Genomic DNA, 10,000 nt, shown 5'->3' on the forward strand with positions numbered 1-10,000 from the left:
TACTACTACTACTACTGCTACTACTACTACTACTACTACTACTACTACTACTACTACTACTACTACTACTGCTACTACTACTACTACTACTACTGCTACTGCTATTATCTGTGAGTACTACTAGGTTCTCAATGCATGTTTGAGTAATCTAGTGATCTCTTCTTATGGTTAGCAGTGTGAGCCTGTACGAGGCTCCGCCCCACGACAATTCTCCATAAATACACAAAGACACAAACTGTCCAGAGCGACGCACAAACCTGACGTTTGTCTGAACAAAGACCGCGTACAGTCTGAACAGAGACCGCGTACAGTCTGAACAAAGACCGCGTACAGTCTGAACAAAGACCGCGTACAGTCTGAACAAAGACCACGTACAGTCTGAACAAAGACCGCGTACAGTCTGAACAGAGACCGCGTACAGTCTGAACAGAGACCGCGTACAGTCTGAACAGAGACCGCGTACAGTCTGAACAAAGACCGCGTACAGTCTGAACAAAGACCGCGTACAGTCTGAACAGAGACCGCGTACAGTCTGAACAACGACCGCGTACAGTCTGAACAGAGACCGAGTTCAGACCGCGTACAGTCTGAACAAAGACCGCGTACAGTCTGAACAAAGACCGCGTACAGTCTGAACAAAGACCGCGTACAGTCTGAACAGAGACCGCGTACAGTCTGAACAACAGTCTGAACAAAGACCGCGTACAGTCTGAACAAAGACCGCGTACAGTCTGAACAAAGACCGCCCTGACTGGAGCCTGTTCTGTTCCAGGTCTGAGTAAAATGGTTGTTTCTGTAGGTTCTCCACGAGACCTTCCCCCAGCACACGTTCCTCATGAACGGACTGATCCAAGGAGTGAAGGTAAGAACGAGAGGAAGAGGAGGAGAGGAGGAGGAAGAGGAGGAGAGGAGGAGGAGGAAGACGAAAGGAGGAGGAGGAAGACGAAAGGAGGAGGAGGAGGAGAGGAGGAGGAAGAGGAGGAGGAGAGGAAGAGGAGGAGAAGGAGGAGAGGAGGAAGAAGAGGAGGAGGAGGAGAGGAGGAGGAAGAGGAGGAGGAGGAGAGGAGGAGGAGAGGAAGAGGAGAGGAGGAGGAGGAGGAAAGGAGGAGGAAGAGGAGGAAGGAGGAGGAGGAGGAGGAGAGGAGGAGGAGGAGGAGGAGAGAGGAGGAGGAAAGAGGAGAAGAGGAGGAGGAAGAGGAGAGAGGAGGAGGAGAAAGAGGAGGAGAGGAGGAGGAGAGAGGAGAAGAGGAAGAGGAGGAGGAGGAGAAGAGGAGAAGAGGAGAGGAGGAGGAGGAGGAGGAGGAGGAGGAAGAGGAGGAGGAAGAGGAGAAGAGGAGAAAGAGGAGGAGGAGAGGAGAGAGGAGGAGGAGGAGGAGGAGGAAGGAGAGGAGGAGGAGAGGAGGAGGAGGAGGAGAGGAGGAAGAGGAAAGGAGGAGGAGGAGAGGAGGAGAAGAGGAGGAGGAAGAGGAGGAGGAGAGGAGGAGGAAGAGGTCACAGGTCACATCTCTTGTCTTTTCTCCAGGGTCTTCTGTCGTTCATGTCGGCTCCTCTGATTGGTGCTCTCTCCGACGTCTGGGGTCGCCGCACGTTCCTATTGGTCACCGTGTTCTTCACCTGCGCGCCCATCCCCCTCATGAGGCTCAGCCCCTGGTACGGCCGGGTCCTGGGTTCTGTTCCCTCCGTCCGGGTCCGAGGTTCCGGTCCTTGTGTCCGGGTCCGAGGTTCCGGTCCTTGTGTCCGGGTCGTGTTACTCAGCGTCTGTCGTGTTTTTCAGGTGGTATTTCGCGATGATTTCCGTTTCCGGCGTTTTCTCCGTCACTTTCTCCGTGATCTTCGCTTATGTCGCCGACGTGACGGACGAACGAGAGAGAAGCACCGCCTACGGACTGGTGAGAGGAACGAGGGAATGAGGGAGCGAGGGAACGAGGGAACGAGGGAACGAGGGAGCGAGGGAACGAGGGAGCGAGGGAACGAGGGAGGAGGAGAGGAATGAGGGAGCGAGGGAACGAGGGAGCGAGGGAACGAGGGAGCGAGGGAACGACGGAGGAGGAGAGGAGAAAGGAGAGATGAGAAGAGTTAAGGAGGCAAGGAGGGATTAGGCAACGAGGAAGGAGGGAGGAGGCAAGGACGGAGGAAACGAGGAGGGAAGGGAGCCAGGAGGGAGGAGATGAGGAGAGAGAAAGCAAGGAGCCCAGGAAAGAAGGAAAAGAGGAGGAAGGAAGCAAGGAGGGAAGGAGTCAAGGCGAGGAGAGGAGAGAGAAAAGGAGAAAGGAAATAGGAGAGAGGAGAGGAGATAGGAGAGAGGAGGGAGGAGATAGAAGAAAGGAGACAGGAGATAGGAGATAGGAAAGTAGGAGATAGGAGAGGAGGAGATAGGAGAGAGGAGAGTAGGAGAGTAGGAGATAGGAGATAGGAGAGAGGAGAGTAGGAGATAAGAGACAGGAGACAGGAGAGTAGGAGTTAGGAGATAGGAGACAGGAGATAGGAGATAGGAGACAGGAGACAGGAGTTAGGAGTTAGGAGCTAGGAGTTAGGAGACAGGAGACAGGAGCTAGGAGACAGGAGTTAGGAGATAGGAGACAGGAGATAGGAGACAGAAGACAGGAGTTAGGAGCTAGGAGACAGGAGTTAGGAGATAGGAAACAGGAGACAGGAGTTAGGAGCTAGGAGACAGGAGTTAGGAGATAGGAGACAGGAGTTAGGAGACAGGAGTTAGGAGATAGGAGACAGGAGAGTAGGAGACAGGAGTTAGGAGATAGGAGACAGGAGATAGGAGACAGGAGTTAGGAGCTAGGAGACAGGAGTTAGGAGATAGGAAACAGGAGACAGGAGTTAGGAGCTAGGAGACAGGAATTAGGAGATAGGAGCTAGGAGACAGGAGTTAGGACACAGGAGTTAGGAGACAGGAGTTAGGAGATAGGAGACAGGAGAGTAGGAGACAGGAGATAGGAGACAGGAGAGTTGGAGACAGGAGTTAGGAGTTAGGAGACAGGAGTTAGGAGCTAGGAGACAGGAGTTAGGAGACAGGAGACAGGAGAGTAGGAGACAGGAGATAGGAGACAGGAGTTAGGAGATAGGAGACAGGAGTTAGGAGATAGGAGACAGGAGATAGGAGACAGGAGATAGGAGACAGGAGTTAGGAGACAGGAGTTAGGAGATAGGAGACAGCAGAGTGGTCTTGCTGGGTTCCCGTGTGACTCAGGTCCGGTCTCTCAGGTGTCGGCGACATTCGCGGCGAGCCTGGTGACGAGCCCGGCGATCGGCGCGTACCTGTCGGCGTGGTACGGCGACACGCTCGTGGTTCTCCTCGCCACGCTCATCGCCCTCGCCGACATCCTCTGGATCCTCCTCGCCGTCCCCGAGTCTCTGCCCGACCGCACCCTGCACGCCTGGGGACCCGCCATCACCTGGCAGCACGCCGACCCCTTCCAGGTACCGAGACCGAGACCGAGACCGGGACCGAGACCGAGACTGGGACCAGGACTAAACCAGAACTGAGACCAAGACTGGACCAGGACCAGGACCAGGACCAGGACTGAGACCAGGACCAAGACCGAGACAGGGACCAAGACTGAGACTGAGACCGGGACCGAGACCAGGACAGGACTGAGACAGAGACCGAGCCCGGGACTGGGACTGAGACCGGGACCAAGATCAGGACTGGGACCGAGACCAGGACTGGGACTGAGACCGAGACTGGGACCAGGACTAGACCAGGACTGAGACCAAGACCAGACCAGGACTAGACCAGGACTGGTCCAGGAGCAGGAGTAACAGGTGTGTGTGTTTAGTCCCTGCGCAGGGTGGGGCAGGACTCCACGGTGCTGCTCATCTGTATCACAGTTTTCCTGTCGTACCTGCCAGAGGCCGGACAGTACTCCAGCTTCTTCCTCTACCTGCGACAGGTGAGCCCTGCGACAGGTGAGCCACAGTGCACCTGTCGCTGGTTTGGTCCTGTCATGTGAGTCGTTCGTGTTCAGGTTTGTTTTCTGGTGCAGCAGATTAGTAAAAAAAAAATCATTCACTTTGGTTTAAAAGCAAGAAATTTGTCTCAGATTCTAAGAGCGAATATTTTAGAAAAAGGCGTTGGCCACTCAAACGTTCAAAATGATTTTAAATGTTTTTATATAAATGATTCAAAAATGATCCAAGCAGAACATCTGATATAAATGATCTGGAAAGGACATGATCATGGAAACAGACGCTTGTCACAAACTCAAGACGGACACAGTTTTTAAAGATCATCACTGTTCCTCCAGTCCAGGGGTGGGCAAACTTTTTGGCTCGCGGGCCACATAGGGTCCTAAAGTTTGACTGAAGGGCCGGACAGAAGATAAGACACGACGGGTTAAGAGCTCGATTTCATCACGTTTATATTTATGTAGGATGTGCACTTCACACTGGAACTTTGTCACATAAGATTCACATCACATAAAAGTGTATAGACCTGCTCCACTCCACAACCACAGGTGAGTGAGTCTAACTGAACAACAGCTCAGGATCAGAGCTCAGTGTCCAGTCACACACGTCCACACCTGTGAGTGCAGCGACACCAGACTCTGTGATGCTCTAAGCACAGAGGATCACAACAAAGAGTCTGTGGGTTTTTCCATGTTTGACTTTTACCAACCTACATCAGAATCAGTTCAGTCTTATATCTTGAACACTTCTACTTCACTCATGGTCCGAACAACTCCTGTAAGAACACTTTCCCATAATGCATTGCAGCCAACATAATACGCCACACCTCCATGTATATTTATATATTGCGCCATCTACTGGGAAACGCCGGAAATGCAGGAAAAATAAAACATCAACAAGGTTTATTATTGTCATTTATTCAAGTTCGGCGGCCGGATTAAAAGGTTTAAAGGGCCACATACGGCCCCCGAGCCGTAGTTTGCCCACCCCTGATCTAGAACGTATGTGTGTGTGTGTGTGTGTGTGTGTGAGTGTGTGTGTGTGTGTGTGTGTGTGTGTGTGTGTGTGTGTGTGTGTCTGTGTGTGAGTGTGTGTGTGTGTCTGCGTGTGTGTGTGTGAGTGTGTGTGTGTGTGTGTGTGTGTGCTGTGTGTGAGTGTGTGTGTGTGTGTGTGTGTGTGTGTGTGTGTGTGTGTGTGTGTGTGTGTGTGTGTGTGTGTTGTGTGTGTGTGTGCTGTGTGTCTGTGTGTGTGTGAGTGTGTGTGTGTGTGTTGTGTGTGTTGGTGTGTGTGTGTGTGTGTGTGTGTGTGTGTTGTGTGTGTTGTGTGTGTGTGTGTGTGTTGTGTGTGTGTGTGTGTTGTGTGTGTTGTGTGTGTGTGTGAGTGTGTGAGTGTGTGTTGTGTGTGTGTGTGTGTTGTGGTGTGGTTGTGTGTGTGTGTGTGTGTGTGTGTGTGTGTGTGTGTGTCTGTGTGTGTGTGTGTGTTGTGTGTGTGTGTGTGTGTGTGTGTGTGTGTGTGTTGTGTGTGTGTGTGTGTGTGTGAGTGTGTGTGTGTGTGTGTGTGTGTGTGTGTGTGTGTGTGTGTGTGTGTGTGTGTGTGTGTGTGTGTGTCTGAGTTTGTGTGTGTGTGTGTGTGTGTGTGTGTGGTGTGTGTGTGTGTGTGTGTGTGTGTGTGTGTGTGTGTGTGTGTGTGTGTGTGTCTGTGTGTGTGTGTGTGTGTGTGTGTGTGTGAGTGTGTGTGTGTGTGTGTGTGTGTGTGTGTGTGTGTGTGTGTGTGTGTGTGTGTGTGTGAGTGTGTGTGTGTGTTGTGTGTGTGTGTGTGTGTCTGTGTGTGTGTGTGTGTGTGTGTGTGTGTGTGTGTGTGTGTGTGTGTGTGTGTGTGTGTGTGTGTGTGTGTGTGTGTGTGTGTGTGTGTGTGTCTGTGTGTGTGTGTGTGTGTGTGTCTGGCACAGATTGGCAGTCGTGCTTCTGTCAGTCTGCCCCAGGGCGTCTGTGGCTACAATAATATTTCATCAGTGTTTTTGTGACAAATGTGTGTGAAAAATCTTATAGAAATAAAATTTAAAAAAACAAAATGTACAAATTGTTGAAACGGCGACACAAACTCCAGCGCTTCAGTCGAGTGGCTCCAGGTCGAGTCGCTCCAGGTTGAGTCGCTCCAGGTCGAGTGGCTCCAGGTCGAGTGGCTCCAGGTCGAGTCGCTCCAGGTCGAGTCGCTCCAAGTCGAGGCTCGTCGGCGTTTTGACGTTTGTCGTTTATAAAAAAGTGGAATGTTTGTTGTCGTTTTTATCGACTCGTGACTCGACTCGTTTGTTTCAGGTCATAAACTTCTCGTCCACGACCATCGCCGTCTTCATCGGAGTCGTGGGGATTCTGTCCATCGTCGCTCAGGTAAAAGTCCAACTTCAACAGACCTGGTTTAGTCCTGGTTTAGTCCTGGTTTAGTCCTGGTCTAGTCCTGGTCTAGTCCTGGTCTAGTCCTGGTCTAGTCCTGGTTTAGTTCTGGTCTAGTCCTGGTTTAGTTCTGGTTTAGTCCCGGTCTAGTCCTGGTCTAGTCCTGGTCTAGTCCTGGTCTAGTCCTGGTCTAGTCCTGGTCTAGTCCTGGTTTAGTTCTGGTCTAGTCCTGGTCTAGTCCTGGTCTTAGTCTGGTCTGGTTTAGTCCTGGTTTAGTCCTGGTTTAGTAGTCCTGGTTTAGTCCTGGTCTAGTTCTGGTGTAGTCCTGGTCTAGTCCTGGTCTAGTCCTGGTTTAACTCGGTCTCTGTTTCAGACTCTGCTGTTGACTCTTCTCATGAGAACTTTGGGAAACAAAAACACGGTTCTTCTGGGTTTGGGATTCCAGATCCTTCAGCTCGCCTGGTACGGCCTCGGCTCCGAACCCTGGTGAGTGACCTCTGACCCCTGACCTCTGTGACCTCTGACCCTCTGTGACCTCTGTGACCTCTGACCCCTGACCCTCTGACCCTCTGTGACCTCTGACCTCTGTGACCTCTGTGACCCTCTGACCCTCTGTGACCTCTGACCTCTGTGACCTCTGACCTCTGTGACCTCTGACCCTCTGTGACCTCTGACCTCTGTGACCCTCTGACCCTCTGTGACCTCTGACCTCTGTGACCTCTGACCTCTGTGACCTCTGACAGGATGATGTGGGCGTCTGGGGCGGTGGCGGCGATGTCGTCCATCACGTTTCCCGCCGTTTCTGCTCTCGTCTCTCAGTCTGCAGACGCCGACCAGCAAGGTACTCACCGCAACAGGGTCCCACCTCACCACAACAGAGTCCCACCTCACCACAACAGGGTCCCACTGTTCCACCTCACACCAACAGGGTCCCACTGTCCCACTTCACCCCAACAGTCCCACTGTCCTCACCCCAACAGGGTCCCACTGTCCTCACCCCAACAGGGTCCCACTGTCCCACCTCACACCAACAGGGTCCCACTGTCCCACTGTCCTCACCCCAACAGGGTCCCACTGTCCCTCTGGTTCATTTTGAAAAGACAAAACATTTTTTGCTCAAACTTTAACACACAACAACACAACAACAACAGGACAACAACAGGTCCTGGTCCTGACCCTGGTCTTAGTCTTAGTCCTGACCCTGGTCCCGGTCTCGGTCTCAGTCCTGGTCTCAGTCCAGGTCTTGGTCCTGGTCTCAGTCCTGGTCCTGGTCCTGACCCTGGTCTTGACCCCGGTCCTGGTCCCGGTCCTAGGCTTGGTCCTGGTCTCGGTCTCAGTCCTGTCCCGGTCCTGGGCTTGGTCCTGGTCTCGATCTCAGTCCTGGTCTTGGTCCTGACCCGGTCCTGGTCTCTGGTCCTGGTCTCGGTCCTGGTCTCGGTCCTGATCTCAGTCCTGGTCTCGGTGTGTTTCAGGTGTGGTGCAGGGGATGATCACTGGGATCCGTGGTCTCTGTAACGGTCTCGGTCCGGCTCTTTACGGATTCGTTTTCTTCATGTTCAACGTGGAGCTGAACTCCATGGACCCGATCCAAGACCAGTACGAGCCCCTGCCCCCCCCCACCGAGGTAAGACCCGCTCCAGTCCTGGTTTAATCCCGGTTTAGTCCCGGTTTAGTCCTGGTCCCAGTTTAGTCCTGGTTTAGACCTGGTTTGGTCCTGGTTTGGTCCTGGTTTAGTCCTGGTTTGGTCCTGGTTTAGTCCTGGTTTGGTTTGGTCCTGGTTTGGTCCTGGTTTAGTCCTGGTTTGGTCCTGGTTTGGTCCTGGTTTGGTCCTGGTTTAGTCCTGGTTTGGTCCTGGTTTAGTCCTGGTTTGGTCCTGGTTTAGACCTGGTTTAGTCCTGGTTTAGTCCTGGTCCTGGTCCTGGTCTTGGTCTAACCCCGGTCTGTGGTCTGGTCTTGCAGCGGTCCCTGGTCCCTGGTCCTCCGTTCCTGTTGGGGGCGGGCTCGGTCCTCGTCGCGTTCCTCGTTGCTCTTTTCATTCCGGAAAAGTCCAAGACGGCGCCGGAGCTGTCGCTCACCCAGAAGCCCCGCCCCGACAGCAAGCACTCCCTCTCCTCATTGGCCGGCGTCCACATAAACACGCCCCTGCCGGGAAGCGAGGAGGAGGCGCCCAACTCTGCAGCCAATCAGGAGGACTCTGAGCCGCTGCTGCAGGACAGCGTCGTCTGATTGGTCCGTTTGGACGCTCTCGGGAGCTGTGATTGGACGAGCAGGCGGGATGGGCGGGTCCAAAGGTTTTAAGACATTTGATTGGACCTAAACGTGTTGGAGCCAAATGGGCGGGACCACGTGTCACAGAGAGAATCCAAGTTTAGACCTGGTCTAGACCTGGTTTAGACCTGGTTTAGACCTGGTTTAATCCTGGTTTAGACCTGGTTTAATCCTGGTTTAGACCTGGTTTAGACCTTGGTTTAGACCTGGTTTAGACCTGGTTTAACCTGGTTTAGACCTGGTTTAGACCTGGTTTAGACCTGGTTTAATCCTGGTTTAGACCTGGTTTAATCCTGGTTTAGACCTGGTTTAGACCTGGTTTAGACCTTGGTTTAGACCTGGTTTAGACCTGGTTTAATCCTGGTTTAGACCTGGTTTAGACCTGGTTTAGACCTGGTTTAGACCTGGTTTAATCCTGGTTTAGACCTGGTTTAATCCTGGTTTAGACCTGGTTTAGACCTGGTTTAGACCTTGGTTTAGACCTGGTTTAGGTTTCGTTTAGACCTTGGTTTAAACCTAGTCTAGACCTGATTTAGACCTGGTTTAGACCTGATTTAGGTTTCGTTTAGACCTGGTTTAGACCTTGGTTTAGTCCTGGTTTAGTCCTGGTTTAGACCTGGTTTAGACCTGGTTTAGTCCTGGTTTAGTCCTGGTTTAGACCTGGTTTAGTCCTGGTTTAGTCCTGGTTTAGACCTTGGTTTAGTCCTGGTTTAGACCTTGGTTTAGTCCTGGTTTAGTCCTGGTTTAGTCCTGGTTTAGACCTGGTTTAGTCCAGGTTTAGTCCTGGTTTAGACCTGGTTTAGACCTGGTTAAGACTTGGTTCTCAGAGTAAATCTGTGAATTTGAATCACATTTTACAGAATTTTCAGTTTTTCAAATGTAATTTTTCGATTTTATTTATTTATTTATTTTTTTGTAAATATAAAAAAGAAAAAGATTTACAGATTGTTACAAATACATGTTTATTTGTAAAAAAAACATAATACAAGTGAGAGGAGCCGGGGCCCGAGGAGCCGGGGCCCGAGGAGCCGGGGCCCGAGGAGCCGGGGCCCGAGGAGCCGGGGCCCGAGGAGCCGGGGCCCTGGACTCGTTTGGTGTTTGAAAGTGTAAATATTGTACATTTGTGTTTGTCACAGCTGTAAATTCTTCACCAAATAAACACAAACAAAACTCTGTCTGTTTAGTCCTGTTTCATCTGAGGCTCCGTTTACACGAACACGGGGGTTTTTAAAAACAGAGACATTTCCCTTCGATTGTTCACATCGTTTACACACAAACGGCGAATTCGCCTCTGAAAACGAATCTTTCTAAAAACTCCGGCTGGAGTGGAGATTTTGAAAAACTCCAGTTTCAGGTTTGTGTGTAAACTGGAGATAAACGGAGTTTTAGGAGCCGATGTTTACCTGTTGCTATGACGATGA

The 10,000-nt window shown here is 51.7% G+C and overlaps 1 protein-coding gene across 1 annotated transcript in view; it reads left to right on the forward strand.

The window, feature by feature from the left end:
- The window catches only part of LOC110153121 (hippocampus abundant transcript 1 protein-like), a 13,160-nt gene extending 4,496 nt beyond the window's left edge, over positions 1 to 8,664 (forward strand). The window contains exons 3-12 of the mRNA XM_055159918.1: positions 800 to 862; positions 1,523 to 1,650; positions 1,775 to 1,889; positions 3,217 to 3,432; positions 3,792 to 3,905; positions 6,237 to 6,308; positions 6,685 to 6,797; positions 7,055 to 7,152; positions 7,784 to 7,935; positions 8,271 to 8,664. Of these exons, the coding sequence (XP_055015893.1) occupies positions 800 to 862; positions 1,523 to 1,650; positions 1,775 to 1,889; positions 3,217 to 3,432; positions 3,792 to 3,905; positions 6,237 to 6,308; positions 6,685 to 6,797; positions 7,055 to 7,152; positions 7,784 to 7,935; positions 8,271 to 8,537 (1,338 nt within the window). The 3' untranslated portion in view covers positions 8,538 to 8,664. The remainder of the gene's footprint in view (positions 1 to 799; positions 863 to 1,522; positions 1,651 to 1,774; positions 1,890 to 3,216; positions 3,433 to 3,791; positions 3,906 to 6,236; positions 6,309 to 6,684; positions 6,798 to 7,054; positions 7,153 to 7,783; positions 7,936 to 8,270) is intronic.
- The last annotated feature ends 1,336 nt before the right edge of the window (positions 8,665 to 10,000 follow it).

This window comes from Boleophthalmus pectinirostris, unplaced genomic scaffold, assembly GCF_026225935.1.
Source record: "Boleophthalmus pectinirostris isolate CB_2022bp ecotype Guang Dong unplaced genomic scaffold, ASM2622593v1 HiC_scaffold_2825, whole genome shotgun sequence".
In the NCBI taxonomy this organism is placed as follows: Eukaryota; Metazoa; Chordata; class Actinopteri; order Gobiiformes; family Gobiidae; genus Boleophthalmus; species Boleophthalmus pectinirostris.